The sequence below is a fragment of the Vidua macroura genome, chromosome 13, assembly GCF_024509145.1.
Source record: "Vidua macroura isolate BioBank_ID:100142 chromosome 13, ASM2450914v1, whole genome shotgun sequence".
NCBI classification, from domain to species: Eukaryota; Metazoa; Chordata; class Aves; order Passeriformes; family Viduidae; genus Vidua; species Vidua macroura.
In genome coordinates, this window is record NC_071583.1 from 250871 (window position 1) to 269294 (window position 18424).

The following is an 18424-nucleotide window of genomic DNA, read 5'->3' on the forward strand; positions in this document are numbered from 1 at the left end:
CTATCCCTTCCCCTCCTCCCCTCCCCCAGGTAAAAGAGAGGGGAACCATGTGGTCCGGGCAGTTCTGATGGAGCAGTGACCAGATTCAGAAGTCTGCAGGGGAGTTCCGCTTGGAGCTGTTGCTACAATCAGAGGCCTGCGGGCCAGAATAAAAACTCTGGATTAAACCCTCCATCCGAACCGACTCCTTTCCTTCACCATCGCCTTAAAGGATTCTCCGACAGCGGGAAACCCGAGGAGCAGACCTCTGCGAGAGGAAGCTCCATCCCGCCGCCACCTGAGTCCGGCACGTCTGGGCTTGTCTCCATGTGCCCAGCTGTGACATCCAGTTAGCCAAAGGTGTCTCTGGGGTGGAAACCCACAGTTGCCGCCATTTGGTCCAGCAGCAGGGACCCAGGGACTGGACAAGCCAGGGCACATCCCGTTCTCTATATTGGAGCCACCGGATTTCATCTTAAGGGAAAGAAAATTCAGGCATATTGTCTAGAAGAAAACCATACTGTTCTCCACTGTTCCAAAAAGCTGGAGATCAAGGATGGGGACAAGGACAGGAACTTTATTCTTCAGAATACATCTGGTCTGTAATCCTCACTGAATCTGTGAGAAGGGGGAATAGTGAATACTAAGTGCAAGAGGACTGTTGAGGTTATGCCCAGCAGACAACTAAGCCTCACACAGCTGCTTCCTCAGTCTAGTGGGACTGGGGATAGAATCATAAGAGCAAAAGTGAGAAAACTTGTGGGTTGAGATAAAGACAGTTTATTAGGTGATGCAAAAGCCCCATGCACAAGCAAAGTAAAGGAATTCATTCACTACCTTCCATGGGCAGTCAGGTGTTCAGCCACCTCCAGGACAGCAGGGCTCTAGCATGTGTAACAGTTACTTCCAAAGACAAATGCTATCACTCCAAAGATCCCCCCCACTTCCTCTTTCTTCTCCCTTCTTTATATAAGTGTGATATCACAAAGTATGGAAAAAGCCTTGTATCAGCTGGGGTCAGCTGTCTTGGATGTGTCACCTCCAAACTTCTTATGAACACCCAGCTTCCTCAGTGAAGGGAGGACAAGAAGCCAAAAAGGCCTTTACACTCTGCAAGCACTGCTGTGCATAACAAAAACATCTCTATATTATCAACATTGTTTTCAGTACAAATCCAAAATATAGCCCCATACCAGCTACAGTGAAGAAAATTAGTTCTATCCCAGGCACAACCAGTGCAGCACAAGACCCCTTTACTAGTACAAATACTAGGATAAAACTATCAGAGCAGGATTTACAGTATGAAATCCTTCCCTTACAGGGGAGATCTTTTACCAGCAATATGTGGGCACATCTATCTTTTATTAATGCCCAAAGAATACAGAGGGACCAAATTGCAATGAAAAGTCTGACCGTGTGTCATCCTAAAGATTTCTGGTGTATGTTGACTCTAAGTGGAAATATTTTATGGCATTTAATTTGAGCACTATGAATTTTTTAAGATCTAAGGAAACAGTCTTTCATTGTTTACTTTTTTTTTAAATTTTTTAGGGCATTTGATACTTTGGCTAAAGCACTTAATACCACAGATGGTACAACAGCCCATAACTTGGCAGATGGGATGGATCCTACAGGAGGAGGGAATATTCATGTAATCACTAGAGATCAATCAACACCAATTATTGAAGTGGAAGGTCCCCTACTTACAGATACACATGTCACATTTAAGGTATGTGCTCCTTTAAATGTCCTACTAAATAAACTAATGCTTAAGATGTATGAGCTCCTACATAATTTCTTGTCTTGTATTCTCAATTTGCATTCCTTGCCAGTAGTAATGAGTTATTTAGTACATTTTTTCTTTGACAACTTCTTGTCACACTGTTGATTGTGATGGACTATGAGAGTAGTATGAATGTTTTTGCCAATTATTTCACTGATGATAAAAACTGGTTTATGTCTGAATTATATATGTTGTACTGTACTTTTATTTTTTGCAGCTGACAATGCCCAGTCCGATGCCAGAGTACCTTAATGTACACTACATCTGTGAGTCAGCATCACGACTCCTTTTCCTCTCTATGCACTGGGCTAGGTCCATACCTGCGTTTCAAGCTCTCGGGTAAATGGACATACTCCATTTGAATGGTTTGCTTCTGAATGAATTTAAGCACAGATCTGAATGCTTCCCAGCTGTTTTGAACTGTTTAGTTACGATATTGTTTAATTTTTAATTAATATTTTAAAATATGTGAAGATTATGCAATATTCCCTGTTTTGAAGAATAAAATAGAAGATGGCAGAGGGGAGGGTAACTACAATATCTGATGTTACTGTGGTTACAGAAACTAAAGCCAAATCAAAAACAAACATTAATTTGTAGAAATTAAATGCTTGCTTTTGATACCTTACTAAAGAATTGATGAGCACCATTTCACAGATAACCCAAAATGGTTTCCCATAGTCTATAATTTCTTTTTGCTTCTTGAAATACTTGTAATATACTAATATATGCCTGTTACCAAAATGTTTTGCAGTAGATTAATCCTTATTATGAATTGTTACGCATAACATAATTATACATAGGGCAATACCAAGCTGATATGCAAACTACCTAGCGTTGTTTGATTTTCTGCTGTTTATAGGCAGGACTGTAATACGAGCCTTGTGCGTGCCTGCTGGAATGAACTGTTTACCTTAGGCCTGGCACAGTGTGCACAAGTGATGAGTCTGTCGACTATCCTGGGAGCGATTGTCAACCACCTCCAGAACAGCATACAAGAAGGTATGTTACCAGTACTAGTTACCAGTACTAGTTACCAGTATGTTAACAGTGCTAACAACACCGGGACGTTTGGATACCATTGCTCACAAGGTGTTTCCCCATCATTGGCAGAATTGTTCACCAGGAACCAGGAGAAGGTGAAGCTTTCTCTTGCATAACTACCTTTCCCTTGGTGATCTACGGTTTTGTTGCACTGATGTCACAGAGATATCTGTGGGATAGAAGGGTCTTTAGAGGCAAGGGGGGTCTTCTATGCCTGACTGATATTACAGAGAAAGACAGTGCATCCTAAAATACTCTTTGGATGTGCTCAGAGAATTTTCTTCCCATCCAGATGTATGCATTTTCCTCTTAAAATAATGATATCCTCTTCCAAACCACACCAGACTTTTTCCTTCCGGAACTTTCCTTCTTCTCTTTGCGGTGTAAAAACACAGTGTTTGCCAATTATCACAACAAGCATATTCTTGCATGTGTAATGGTTTTGGATACTACTGTAATGCAATAATGATTAATGTATTTTGAAGTGCCCTTGAAGCATTAAGCAACCTAATTTCTTGACATTCTTAACAAGATGTGTGTAATTTTATGTTATAATTCAATGTTGGTCTGTTGATAATGATGATTGTATCTAGAATGGATGAAAATCTGTTATATTTGCCTTTTTTCCATTCTTTAAAGACACTTCCAATCAATAGGACTGATTATCATGAAAATAATATTAATTTTTAAAAGGAGGAAGAAAACAATACTAGCAGTTTTAAACTCTGCAAACACAGCATAATATATGAAAACTACTTTAAATTTACATGTCTGTTAAAAGCAGTTATAGAATGCAATTTGATACCATTTTAAAATATTTTTAATGGTGTCATTATTGTGCACACAGCAAAAATTAGAAAATAGGTTTTTACTGAGGAGAGTAAAACAGATGTATTTTTCTATAGCTGAAGGATATTAAATATTTTTCCAGCTATCTTCTTTGTATATTTTATAGTTCCACAATCAAGTTTTAATCTACTTTATTCGCTTCATCATGATAAAGTAAATTAGACTGAAATTTGATTCTTAAATGGATAGTATGCTTTAATTGCTTTCATAATGAATATAGAGTTTTTTCTTGTTTTGGTGGTTTTTTTTGGTGGTTGGTTTTGGTTTGTTTTCTCATTTAAGAGAGCCTGGACATGTACCAAAATACAACAGAGTGCTGCTCCTTTCCTGCACAGAGAGGCAAAAGTTGAAAAGATCAGTAGGGAAACCTGTGTATTGGATGTTCTATGCAAAGTTAGGCTTTTATTTTATATTTGTTTCAGAATACAGATATAAAATAAATATAGAGCTGTCTATTCCTCATTCGTTCCAAGCAATGGAGAGGAGTAAGTGGCAGGGCTATTACAGCTATTAATATATATATTAATATATAATATACAGCTATTACAGCTGGTTTCACTTCTGTTCTTATGCATCAATATTGCAAAAAAAAAAAAAAATTCTATAACCTGTACTTGCACTCATACTGCATTTTCTGAGACCAGCCAATAAAAGAGGATCATTAGTGTTATTCATCAATTCTCAAAGTTATCATGTTATATTGTGTATTATACCTTCAAAATTCAAAACAAAGTGAAGAAATCTCAGAACTTTATTTATTTATTTATAAGTGATGAAGCTACTTAGAAACTCTGGAATTCTAATTTGCTTTTCCTGAGTTTCTCTGGACCATATTTTCCCACTTAATACAGGAATGAAAACATTACATCTATCTTCATCCATCTTGAGTAACTAAACATTTGTATCACAATTCATGATTTAAGAAATGTAGATTATGCTTTCATTCTTATTTCAAGACTGTGCAAAAAATGGTTCTTCCATTCATTCAATCTTCTTATTGCAGTTCCAGAAAATAGATCAAATAGTAATGAACTATGTCAAAGATTCAGTTTAAGCCACATGGCGTCTAAGCAATCCTATGCAGTATTAGCTGTATAGAGAAAAATAAGATATTCAAATTAAAATTATATTAAATACTAGCATTGGAGATTATAACTGGAATAAAATTATTCTAATGCGTTTTTCAGTGAAAGGTTTTATCCCTTGTAAACTGACTTACTTCTGAAGTTTGATTATAGTAATTATATATTCAAAAATTTGTCTTAATGTATTCTGCAATGTTTTTATTCCTTGACTAGTTTGTAGATATGCAGTTCAATATAAGGATTTCTATTTACCAAAACAGTACTCTCTACCTTCCTAGTTTAGCAGCTAATACCACTCACTCGTAGTAAATCTATAAATAAAAAACATTTTTAAATTAAAATTTTAAGATAGATTATGAACCCAATATAAGGCATGTGATCTTTCAAATGATAGAAGAATCTCCATACACACTGTGTATATGTATTTCAGTGAATTTACCCTATCAGATGGAAAAAAGACTATTTATCATAGCTAATGAAAAGTTCACTCCTAAAAGTAGAGGAGAAAGTAGCACTGTCATTACTGTTATTGCATTCACTTTTGGAAAGGCTAATTCAATAATATTTGAATTTAAAATTAGGGTTGCATGTTAGCATTTGCTTTGTGCTTCTGTTCATTCCCAGAATCACTCTAGCCATTTGTAGAATAATGCACCATAATTTCTGAATCTTTGCTCAGAACAGTACATCACTGGAAAAAGTTTGGTGTGGCAGATTATGCTATCCTGGCAAAATTACACAGAAGAGTTAACATTCTGTTTGCTAGCTCTGGGTCTGACTCACCTTTATAAATTCACTTTGCTTTCATAATAATTCAGGCCATCCTTACATGTTAAGTGGTTCTAAGACAGCAAAAGACTTGCTAATATCACTTGACTTGGTTTATAAAACTTTATTTGTTAATATATTAGAAATGCTTGAGCTCAGATGAAATAGTAAGCAATATCTTTTTGTAGATAAACTTTCTGGAGACAGAATAAAGCAAGTCATGGAACACATCTGGAAACTTCAGGAGTTCTGTAACAGCATGGCCAAGCTTGATATTGATGGATATGAATATGCATACCTTAAAGCTATAGTCCTTTTTAGCCCTGGTAAGGAATTTAGTAACCGTATCTTTTTAAACAATAAGCCTTAATATGTCGATTCTTTAGCATTTTTAAATGAGACTAATGTCTTGAGATGAGACTCATCTGTTAAGTTGCAGATAAAATTATTGTTTCACTATGATTATCACAATACGTGTTTTAAAATAACTTCAGAGCAACATATCCATGTTATTTACAGTTCCAATCTATCAGGTGTTTCCTGTACATCCACCCTAGAAGATTAGATTCTCAAGTTACCTTCAGCTGAGAATCTATGAGTAGTAAAACATCTGGAATGTATACTAGAACTATCAGTGAGGTAAATGGTGAGGAGGATTATAAGAAAGGCATTCTCCGAAGGACAAAAAGAAATTTGCTTCAATTTTAGTATTTTTAATATACTCATAAGAGGAATAGCTGAAATATGAGCATAAATACCTATTTTATATGAAACTTCCACAAAATCTCAAAAACTGAATGTAAACAGGCTGTCTTCCATTTGTTATGAAAAAATGACAGCAGATGGCTAAAGCAGAGTCTTTAAAGTGTTTCTGAAATACGAAAATTTACTCAAAGAAGACACTTGGGATTTTCTGGAATGATTAGGTAAGGACATTAAAGAAACTGGAAGTGGCAGTCTTTTCAGCAAAGATGGCAAATGTTTCTAGGACACACAAAGGTTAATCTAAAACTGCTGACAGGCTGAGTAAAAGGAAAAGTTTTGCTCAGAAATGCGTATTATTTATTTTAATTCAAAGGTATTTACCACTTTTTATTTAACAGAATACAAAGTAAAAGGATATATTGTTATTGGTGTGCTTGCTTGGGTTTTTTTTTTTTTGCATTGATAACTATTTTTCTCTTTGTAATAAAACTTAATTAGAAGATACTGGTGTCCTGAAATGTTCTTTTTAATTTTTTTGGGAGATTGTCCCATTAGAGTTATGTTTATTAGGGGTTTTGTTCAAGTTGGAAAAGCAAGAAACTATCCAAACTCAAGGTAGCCCTTTTCAAGGGACAAGCAGTTTGGACGCAACAGTGAAGATATTTTGGCATACTAAGAGAAGTGATATTTTGTGGGTTTGCAATTTTTTGCTCTGATCATGTGGCTGTCTGAAGAGCTGAGCCAGCTGGAACTAAAACATGAGACAGACTTAAGAAGATTAAGACATTGATCTGTCAAGAAAATAACCCTAGATACTGCTTAGCCAGTCTAGTTAGAACAAATCACAGAGGTGAACATGTTTACATTTAAAACAAACAAAGTTAAAAACAAATTCTGTGTCGTTGCCTGGCACACACATACAGGCTTAATCTTTGTCCCCTTTCTTATGGATACACACAGCTCTAGAGAGAAAAGTGAACAAGCTAAATTCTGAAGCCAGGAAGCAAATGTTCACCTTTATACAGCTAGCATGTTAAACATCACAATACCAGAGAAATATTTCATTGAAATTAAATGTGAGAGTCTTATAAATACATTTATTTCACAATGTATAGGGAAACAATCGACATACAGAAATGTTTTGTTTCTTTAGATCACCCTGGTCTGACCAGTTCAACTCAAATAGAAAAATTCCAGGAGAAGGCACAGATGGAATTGCAGGACTATGTACAAAAAACCTATCCAGAAGATACTTATAGGTATTTATTGTCTAAAGTACCCAAAGTAATGTTGTGGGCTGTAGCTAACAGAAGTACAAAATAATGTCATTGATGTTTTTGACATCTTGGGTTTGGGGTTTTTTCTGTTGATGAGAAAGAACTAAAATCTAATTCATAAAAGAAAGCAGGTTTGTTTAAAGATACATAGAAACAAGAATAGCTGTCTAGCTTCCTCCATGTAAATTAAATTTATTAGTACTTTCTTGGTTTTTGAGGGGTTTTTTTTGAGACTCTCATAGTTGTGTTCAGAAAAGTAAACGGACTTACTTTTTTTGAAGTTTGGGGGATAACTGCTTCAACTGACTAATTCACACTGCTTTTTTTTTCAAGTTATTATTTTAAAGTCTCTTTGACAACTAAAAGGTGATTATTATCCTTGAAATGTTTTTCAAGTTTCATTTGCAGAAAAATGTTAAAACTGTCAGTTATAGCCCTTGGAAAAACAATGATTACATATAATAAGGAACAATAACCATTTCTCAAACTTCTGTTTATAAGAAATTCCCACATCCTACTTATTTTCTCCTTTGGGTTTGCTTGTTTTGTTTTATTTGTTTGGTTTTTTTTGGTTGTTTTTTTTTTTTTTGTTTTGTTTTTAATTTTCAAGGACTTCTCTGAAATTATCTAGCTTGGTTTTTTTTCACTTCTCAACTATTCTGTTTGTTATGTGCTAGAAGCAATTACAGTATTTTCTAGCAATCTCCATCAAAACTCAGAATTTATCAACACAATGATTCTCTGCACTATCAGGGAACTCACCTCTTTCTCCAAGATATAATAGAACATGTTCTTTTTTACTGTGAAAGGCATCCTCATGTAAAGAAGAAACCTAACCCTAACCCTATACACTTAAGCACTGTCTGAGGGTGGAGTAACTAAAAAGAAGAAAAAAAACCTGTCTGAAAAAGAGAGCTTCTCCCATCTGTTTTCTGCATTGATCTTACAGAATTAACACTGTGGTGCAATGAAAATAGGATTCTCTGCCTCAGAAATATCCTCAAATCCCATATTCTTCCATGTACAATTGAGGCCTTCTTGTTTGATTAGTGAGAGCTGAATATCTACCATAAAACTAAATATAAAATTTGTTCCATATACTTGCTTCTCATAATAGTGTCTCAGGGAAGAAAATCAGAGTTACATTCCCCAAGCAGTGTCTTGTATTTTAACTAATAGTGTCTCTATCTCCATGCTCACCCATAGACAAGTTTAGAGAACAAATCTTATTATTTCTGAGCAACTGAGTGCTGGTAGAAAATGAGATAGGGGACAAGTGTTACAATTTTCATAAAAACAATAGCATAGTATGAATCTTTTTGCCCTGAAGTTTACAAGATGTGGTGTATTAGCAGAATGGACCTTAGGTATTTTCTCCATAAACATTCAAGCATTTTCCAGAGCACCTGTGGTCAGTGCTACCTGAGGTTTGCCATTACATGGTTCTGGTTCAGAAAATTTATTTGGTTTAGCATTTGTGATGCACATCTGCTATATAAATGGCAGCAAAATGCTTTCATCACTGTCCTAAATTTCATATGCATGGGAAGTCTAGCATTTCAATACAGTCACTTCATTGTATTGGATATCTGTTAACATCGTGGTAAATAAAACACCAGGGCAATTTGGGAATATTTATGCTTAACAGTACATTCCCCCAAATTCCTTCTCTCAATAGAAGTGGATTCTCTTTTTTTCTGTTTATATACATCCAGCCCCCTTCCTGCTATCTCATTTGGCATGAAGTTGCTAGGCAACTGATTACTATGCTGTTTATGGCTGAAATTTTAATTAAGCATTGTACTTTTAAAATGGTGCAAATGTTCACACTAATCAACATGAATATTATTAGTCTCAGCATTGTTTGTCCAGAGCTGGGAATTTCAAAAGCAGGCCAAGAAAATTCTGTGTTTGTACATACATGTTCTGTCTACAAAGGGCATTAACATGTCCCTTTCATTGGAAAACTACAAAGCTACTTGGCTTTCATTTTGCTTGCAGGATAGAACAGCAACCATTCTTTTTGTGGTGTAGCCAAATTAGCTTTAATTGCCTCTTTATGCCTATTCATGAATTATGGTAATAATAAAGGCAGATCCAGCTCTTTAGCCACAGAGTATCTTAAACTGGTCTTACATGTATTTATAATCCACTGAACTTCTTTTTCAGGCTAGCCCGGATCCTAGTTCGTCTGCCAGCACTTAGGCTGATGAGCTCTAGCATCACCGAGGAACTGTTTTTCACAGGTCTCATTGGAAATGTTCCCATTGACAGCATAATCCCCTACATTCTCAAAATGGAAACAGCAGAATATAATGGTCAAATAACTGGCACGTCTGCATAGAGGGAACAACGTAATTTGAGGGATTGAAGTACTTTTCACAAAAACCATATAATTATGAAATTAAAAGAGTAGTGTTTTAGTATGTGCAGATAACTCCAACTTGTTATCAGTTTCCTGACAGATTTCTCCTTGTCTTTTTCTGATGCTGACAAAATTTAAAGCAGCTATTAAAAGACCTGCTATAGGACCTTTCCTGCCACAAGGAATATTTTTGATGCCTTTCATTTCAAAGGCCATAGATTACTGAACATACTTTTCACATGCTTTGTATTTAGAAACTATCAGTGGTTAAAAAGAGTTTTATAATATCAGAGTAGTAATTAAATTACTTTAAAAGTAAAAAGAACAGTATGTATATATTTAAAAATATCCTTGGAATGAATGTCTAGTAAATGCCAGGGTATAATACTAGCACTTTGTAATCACTTCTCAGAGCAACAGCATCATCAACATCCTGCTTATGAGTATGGAAAATTTAAAAAAAGCATATGTCCTTAGTCAAAATGCTAGTGATTTTTGTAAAAATGTAGAATGCTAAAGGAGACAATCATTTAATCTACAAAAAGTCACTTGCTGTTATGTTATGCATGAAATATTAATGTGGATTCTTAAATCAGATATCCACATTATATGAAACTATATCTGTTAAATTAGTGCAGTTGTAATACACGGTACAGTGCAGTCCTGGTGACTATTATGTGTACAGGAATTCCCCACACTAAAGAAAAAAAGTGTTTGTCACAATAATGATTAAATATGCAGGTTCCTTAAAGTGTTTATTCAGACAAACACAATCATGACAAATGTTATTCTAAGCAGCAGCCTTTTGACTTTGGGGGAAATCAGTCATTAACTGGATGAGCAGTAATTTTCAAATAGAGCTGTGTGATGCTCTTTGAGTATGCTCTTTGTATGGTCCAAATTTACTCCTCCTCTCTGTACTTTGAACACCCTCATAATGTAGCCATAGGGTGCAATTTAAGATCTGAAGTGTGTAGAATCTCTGGTAGTCAGCAAGAGTTTATTACGAAGCTCTCTCATTTTATTTCTCCCTCCCTCGCTCATGGAACACTCCCAGTTTTGCAGAGTTCTCAACTTTCCTGTCACTCAGTTTGAAACCAAAATATAGTTAGGATTTACTCTCACTCATGTACAATTGCAGTTGATGACTGAGGCACCATGGAGGTATAAAATGAACTACTTTTAATTATCTCGAGTGATGAGCCATCAACATGTTTGCTAGTAGTACTGGCCATTAGCTGCTAGCATAGGTTTCATTTTAGTATAACTTATTATTATGGCTGTATTTTAAAATCAATGATTTTTTTTAAAGTCATAGCAATTAATACCTGCATCTGATCCTGGCATTTTAGATGCATGAATTATTTTAATTATTTGTGTGTTAGAAGCATTCTTACTTTAGTAGATTTATGTGACAAAACTTTTCTAATGCTAAGTTCAGCACTTTGGTTTTTCTTCTGTTATTGATATTTATTTAGAAACATCAACCAGGTTGGTGTTTGTGACTTTTCAGAGTCTGAATTGTGGCCAAAAGACCTTAAGCAGCTTTAGATGAGACTTCTAAAGTAACAAAAAGAACTTGTATCCTTCATGCTTGTTAGGAGGCTGACATTTGTAGCACTTATTGTGACACAAAATACTATTTCATTTTAGGTTCGGGATGCATTCAAGTCTTCTACAGTTACTATTTTTAGCACATTCAGAATCTCCTTTTCTCAGAAAGGTATTACAGAGTCCAGTGTCCATGCAGAGATTTGTCATACTGCAGTTGTATCTCTCTCAGCTTTTGCTATAGCAAATGAAATTGTCATATTGTTCATGTGATGGAAAGTCTGCTCTCTACATGTGAAGTCAGCTGGACTTCAGCTTTTAGTACCAACCATTTGATTGTAGTGTAACTGCTGTGGGATTGTGTCAGCACTTCTGCTGCGCAGTCCTTATGTTAAGGGTATACAACTTAAAAATTAATGGTGATTAATCAGAAACAGTAGCTACCTTGGAAAGAGTAGTGGCTGCTTTTGTTAAAATTTAAAATTTTACTGGGTTATGTCATTTTTCTACAAGAATAATTAATTGAACTATTTTGATTTATTTTAATTGCCAAAAGGATTACAGAACTTAATTTGCTTTCAGAATTTAATAAATATCATTTAGGCAGATAAGAAAGCATTTTAGTAGTAAATGAAATAGTCCTTAGCACAAAAACTAGCCATTGGAATATTTGGTTTTAAATCCCAATACACACCAGGTAGCTTTTTCTTGACTTTTCTTTTTCATTTCAACTTCCAATTTTTCAAGTAAAAGTGCCCCATTTTCTGTGTGAAAATTTGTTTGTAATTTTTATTACTTGTGATCATAACAATTCAGGAAAGAAAGACATTATAGTTTTTTGGGAACAAAGCAATCACATGAAGTAAAATGTCAAATGTGTGCCTTGCATTACATATGTAAATCAAAAACAAAAAATATCATGCAGCTCTGTTTACAAATAAACTACACTCCCCACAAATGCAAGGCCACATAATGAGATCCTTGCTCAAACCCTGGTAGTTACTTACTCTGCAAATAGTTATTAATTAGCTTATTAGTAATAAAATATTAATTTTTGTAAACTGAGTAATAGCCATGCAATCCATAGTTGTGCATGCGTTTAATAGATGAAATGAAGCAGTTCCATCGTTAAGATCTGGATACTACACCTAAAAGCTATAAAGTCCCTCTCTGTGTAGCATCATTAGCATGATTTGCTCGCTTGCAGAGGTGAGAACCAAGCTACTTAGTTCTGATGCCATTAACAAAGAGTACTCTTTCTAACTATACACTGTTTTGATTCCAAGACTAACATTTTGAATTGTAGAAATTTGAACATATGTGCATGCCTGGGCTGTTTCCTCCCCAGGAAAAGGACTTTGTGCTTCCCCTCTCTGAACTTCACATGGTTCCTGTTGGCCCATTTCTCCCCTGTAACAATCCCTCTCAGTGGCAGTAGGACCCTGTGATGCACACAGTACAACTGCACAATCAGGCAAGCTTTGAACCATCTCTGCAGAAAATAGTGCAACACTGACATAGTTCTTGGAATTTCTGAGGTTTGTTCCATCCCTCCTGCAGTGACTGGAAGATGGTAACAGGCTAATCTTAGTAGCTTTACTGGTAAATCAGTTTTGGGTTTTTTTCTCCTTTGAAAGTGCAAACTTTTCCTTATGAATATGGGACAGGAGAGTTTTTTTATATTGTAACAATTATTGAAGAATTATTTCTTGAGTATTAAATATAGAAATAGCTTGTTTTCATAAAGGTGAAATTTAAATGCCAAACTTGTTTTCACAAGAACTTGGAGTCAAACTATCACAGTCACAAAGTGATTCTAGGAGAAGTTCATCTCACTGAAGTTCTACTTAGTGCCAAAATTTATTCTCTTCAGAACTTTTGAAGTTCTATTTCTGCTGCTCTTGAAATGAAAATATTTTAACTTGGCAGAAATACAGTAATAAATTATCTGATTAGATTTATCTGAACCTGAGCAAATGTGTATACTAGTCACAATTCATTCAGACAAATGTTAGAATTCTGTGCTGACTGAGACTGGGGCATGATAATGAGGCAATGTAGGGAATGATAATGAGGCAGTAATGTCCACTGTGCTTCATTTGTTTTCCAACTCTTGCGCAAAGGAACTGGATTTGAATCTTGTAGCTAAAAAGCAGTTGGGACTAGCTTTGTCATAATGATTTTAATTGCATTTGTGACAAATGTAGGAAGGTATACTCTTTTCTCCCTTCTATTTACTTACCTTGGACTGTAGAGTCAGAACTAATACCATATGCAAAAGTAATCTTTCTCTGCCTATTTACATTGCTTATAAATTGGCTGCAATGCTTTTGGTGTCTGTGGAGTTACTCTGGCATGAAACTGGTAGAAGAGGAAAAAATTATTTTCAAGGAGAGATCCTTCTAAGAAGTCATACAAGGCTTTCTTTTAGCTGCCTTACAATGTTAGATCATTAAGAAGGCTTAGTTTTCAGAGCACACTGCAGCAAGAAACTATTGTTGCTCTCCACTGATTAGTTGGCGTCATTTGCCAAGTCTCCTTTCACTATCTTCTGAAGTCCATGGCCCCCCAGACAGCCACAATGCCTCTGGTGAGGAGCTCTGGTTCCGGGTCTGTGTGCAGAATCCAGCAGCTCTGTATCACCATTACAGTTCCTTTTGGCAAAGGGCACATTCTGAGGCTGCCATAGAGAAACCAAGTCGGGGCTGAAGCTCCCAGGTGAAATCAGTTTCCTGACTTTTGTTTCTCCTTTGGCAGAGACTGTAAAACACTTGTGTGGTTTTTTTTATTGTTCTACATTGTACACAGGACTCACAAATTCCTGAATTATTTAGTTCAGGATACTGCAGGTGTCAGTAGATTTTCCTGCCCATTAAAGTTCAGACAGTAGTTAGGATTCTTTCCTGATTACCTGCTGTTTAATTAGTAAAGGACAATTTAAAAAAATTGCACCAAATGGCATGACTAGCAAAGGTTTTCAGGAATACAGTTTAACCAGGAAGACAGAACTGGAAATGAATGGGCTGAGGGTACTGCTCAAGCAGTGACAAAGCAGCTTCCTGCACTAACAGCACCAGTCAGAGCCCTGTTTGAATCAGGAGAATTGAGCAGTAGAACTGGCAGGTCAGTCAGATACACAGGTGTACCAGCACATATCTACTGGATGATACCATCCTGGAAGGAACAAAAATGTTGATTTTCTATTTGAGATACCTCTGTTCCTCCCCAGTTACTCTTAATAGTGCAAAACCAGGGGATGTTGGGGTTTTTTTTTCACCTACTCTTGTCCGTAAGAGCAAAAGCATAAATGCCAGAAAACACAGGCAGATTCCCACCTGTTCCCAGGGTTTGCCACACTAGCCATACAGCAACAGAAGAGCTTTTGCAGTAGTTGGCTTTGGTGATAAGCATGGGCCAGCTGACAACAGCACACAACAGTGTGCAGTCTTAACACCTCCAAACATCCAGGAGGGATCAGCCAAATGAGGGCATGGTCACCCTAGACAGGAAAGTGAGGGGCAGAGGAAGGACAAATTGCCAGCATCTACTGGATCTTGAATTACAGAAAATTAGAAACAGCTTTATATGAAAAATTACTAAGAGGGGATGGCAGAGGAATGAAAGCATTTACTTTTTGCACCTTTTAATTCTAAAGTTGCTGAGTCATTTTAACAGTAAATAGTCCTGAATTAAGTTCAGACTTATTGTTTGATGCCATTAGCCCTTCTTGTTAGATAATGCTGCAACCCTACTTCAGTTGCAATCAGTGTTATCAACATATGAGAAATTATTTGTGAAAAAAAAATTTAGAACATTATTTATACTGGGGTTACAAGTTAAAAGTAAAATTCTTTGTAAAGTTTAGATGCTCTAAGTTTAAGCATCTAAAGTTTAGATGTTTTTTATTGTGAAGTCATGCTACGTTCATCACAGGTAATACTGTTGTGATGTTCCATTAATGCCCACAATCTGTTCAATCCTCTGAGTTACACTAATGCTTTGAAAATGCATTTATTATTGTTAAATTCCTGCCTTTCTTTTAAGGAGTTTGATAGAGTTGTACCTGTCTATTTTGTGCCTCCCACCATTGTGCATTTCTGCATGTTCAGTTCTAGAACTCATTTGAGCAGCTAATGCATATGTACATAGCTGTATGTATGTGTGTATGAATGTATATGTTTATATCTCTCTGTCTAAATATATTCTGTACAGTGTATAGGAAATGTGTAGTGTATGTATATATGTACAGATATGGAGCCATTATTCATCAATTCTATGTGCTAAAGTTTTTTATTCATTTGCTAATCCAGAGCTTCCTAATTTGTTGAATCCTCACAAATTTCAGAGCTTTGCACCTTTCTTCTAAACCAGTCTGAATTCACTATTTGCTGTTCAGAACTGACAAATATATTCCATGAATTTTCTGGCTTTTACATTATTCTCTTTACCTTTTCTTATTTCACCTATAGAGGTCTGTCAGTCAATAGTTAATTGAGCATATAATGCCTTTTAAAAATAATGAATAAATAACTCTAGTCATAGAAAATGCTTCCCTGCTCATTATGCTCATTATACTCATTCTCTTACAGCCTCCTGAGATACTTTTGTAAAGTTGTTTTTTTTGTGAAGCTTGGGAAGAGACTGATTTTTTGGCTTTAAGTCTTCATCTGTGGCTAACTGAAAGTAAACCAAGTTGCCATTTATCACTGAACTGCAGCACACAGAACAGGAGGTAACGGATGCTGTTTAATAAATCAATAGTCATATTGTCATAGCGATCTCATGAAACCAACCTGTGAGTTAGAGACTGTGTGCTCTGGTCAGTGAAACAGCAGCGCTGGTACAATGGTAATTCAATAGCAGGGACATTGCAGGTAGTTTATTTCTTAGCAAGCATCAAGACATCCTCAGGTTTTTCACAATGCATTTCAATTGTATATACACTTCCCAAAGTTTTTATTTTTATTTTCCAGCCTAAACTGAACACAGCTAGTTTCTTAATTTATTTGTCAGACTAATGTCCCTTTCCACATTCTGTCCTCTCCTGGGTCTGCAATCTGTGGAGCTCTTGCACTGCCTGTGACAGTCCCACTGTCCATGTGGGACCTGGGCACACAGCTGGGAAATGAAATGTGGAGTAAGACAATTTCTTATTCATAATGAAGACAAACATTTACATTATCAAAGCATAAACAGGTCTTATTCTTCTTCCCTTTTGATGAAGTTAAAAACAAAGCCTTCCGTAAAGTAAATCTGTTAATTGTGGGTTTTTAAAAAAGCATTTCACAGGGCAGTAGTTCAGCAAGTCTTGTTTCTGTCATTAAAAAGGTGAAATAGAATTTTCTGGGCATTTATTTCCACCTTTTGTGCTCACTGTGGCAAAGACTTGTGTATGTTTAGCCAGATAATAAGACATTAATCAAAATAACATTAACTTTATGCATGCTTAAAGTGAACCACAAGTCTGAGGAAAGTTTGGAAAGTTTGCTATGGAAAATGCTGAGAATGTTCTCTTTCTTGGTGTATTGGTTAGTGAGCATTTGTAAGCTTTTATTTCAAATATAGGAATAAACCTGTAGCATTTCAAAACCTTATTTCTGCGATTTTCAGCAGGAAAAATATGTAAATTAACATCAGGAACCTCTGTGACAGATGTTCCTTCATTGGTGTCTGGACAATTGGTGGTGTTTGAATGCTTGCTTTCCTCTTTAAAGGTGAATAGAAACCTGAAAGTCTGTTAAAGTCACTGTACTGCAGGAACAGTTTTAAAGTTTAGGAAGCCAGTTGGGGCATTAATTCAAGATTGAATCTGTTAAAAAACTCAACTGTGAATTCAGGGGGAAAAAAAAAGCAAAATTCAGTGAAACCAAATGTGTTATATCCACATTTGAATTGTTTGTATTCTGAAGGACAAAATGTGCTCAAATTAAATGGCAATAAAGGCTCTGCAGGTCCGTTTTATGGTATTTTCATGATTGTGGGTTAAAGTAGGACTGAATAAATTTAAAACAAAAAGCACAGTCTTTAAGAAGAAAACATTTTACTTACAGTCTGTATATGTTAAATTTTCCATGTATGGAATCAAGATCAAATGTTGGAATATTTTTAATAATTAATCTGTAATCTGAAATACACTGGAAGCCAGTGTTCATAGTTTCCTAACTGAAAACTGCACACTGTTGTATCTGTATTGGCATACTAGGAAGTGCTGAGCGCCTAAAAAACAGCAAATTTTTATAAAAGGAAACATCTGCTTTCAGTTCCTTGGGATATTTTCTGGAAGTCTCTATTCCTTATAATTTAGAAAACTATTGTTTATTTTTAAAACTGCAAAAGTTTTTAATTTCTCACAGCTTCTTTTGTGAAATCAATATTGTGTGTAATAGCATTTAAAAATAATAGCATGTTCTTTTTTTAAACTAAATTTTATATCCAAACAACGTCTTCAGTCACAAAGAGGAATTTGCATTGTTGTGTTTGTATATAGAGTATTGCAGTGCATGATTTAGCTTATGCATTTTATTAAATGCTGTTGTGACATTATATTGTTGCGGTTAATACTAGTAGCTAAATGAAGTTTCTACCATTAAAGTGAATTACAAATATAACTGCATTCTTGAGTTTTATTTTGAAGTTCATTAAGTTCCTCTTGAACAGGAGCTGTCTAAGCCAAATACGTATTTTACCATCTTTTAGGGAGAAATAGCATTTTGCCTTCACCACAGTGAGTATTTTTACAAGAGATTTAACCGGGCCTGGTATAGAGAAGAAATCCCATGAACTTACTGACTCCAACGAGCTTCTCTAGGAGGAGAGAGGGCTTTTTTTCCTAAGGTTTTAATTCATAGTGAACAGATAAGTTTTGAGTAGCCCCAAAGCTGTCGCTGCTGTGCGCTGCGTCCCTCACGCCCCTCGCCACCCTCACGCCCCTCGCGTCCCTCACGCCCCTCGCCACCCTCGCGTCCCTCGCCACCCTCGCCACCCTCACGCCCCTCGCGTCCCTCGCCACCCTCATGCC

The 18424-nt window shown here is 35.9% G+C and overlaps 1 protein-coding gene and 1 long non-coding RNA gene across 10 annotated transcripts in view; one reads left to right on the forward strand and one right to left on the reverse strand.

Annotated features, from left to right (window-relative positions):
- NR2C2 (nuclear receptor subfamily 2 group C member 2) overlaps positions 1–18014 on the forward strand; it is a 39478-nt gene extending 21464 nt beyond the window's left edge. For 7 of the 8 annotated variants that reach the window (XM_053989657.1, XM_053989663.1, XM_053989655.1 and 4 more), the window contains 6 exons: positions 1531–1708; positions 1980–2101; positions 2625–2764; positions 5697–5834; positions 7367–7472; positions 9660–18014. In XM_053989657.1, coding sequence (XP_053845632.1) covers positions 1531–1708; positions 1980–2101; positions 2625–2764; positions 5697–5834; positions 7367–7472; positions 9660–9834 — 859 coding nt within the window. In that variant the 3' untranslated portion in view covers positions 9835–18014. The remainder of the gene's footprint in view (positions 1–1530; positions 1709–1979; positions 2102–2624; positions 2765–5696; positions 5835–7366; positions 7473–9659) is intronic. The other variant, XM_053989658.1, reaches the window with a different exon arrangement.
- Positions 555–2913, reverse strand: LOC128814088 (uncharacterized). Of its 2 annotated transcripts, none has more exons than XR_008439263.1 (3): positions 2842–2913; positions 2676–2742; positions 555–597 (listed from the first exon to the last, which is right to left on the reverse strand). It is a non-coding gene; the product is annotated as an uncharacterized LOC128814088 (long non-coding RNA). The 2 variants fall into 2 exon arrangements; XR_008439262.1 differs by lacking the exon at positions 555–597 and adding an exon at positions 1511–1607.
- Positions 18015–18424: the final 410 nt, after the last annotated feature.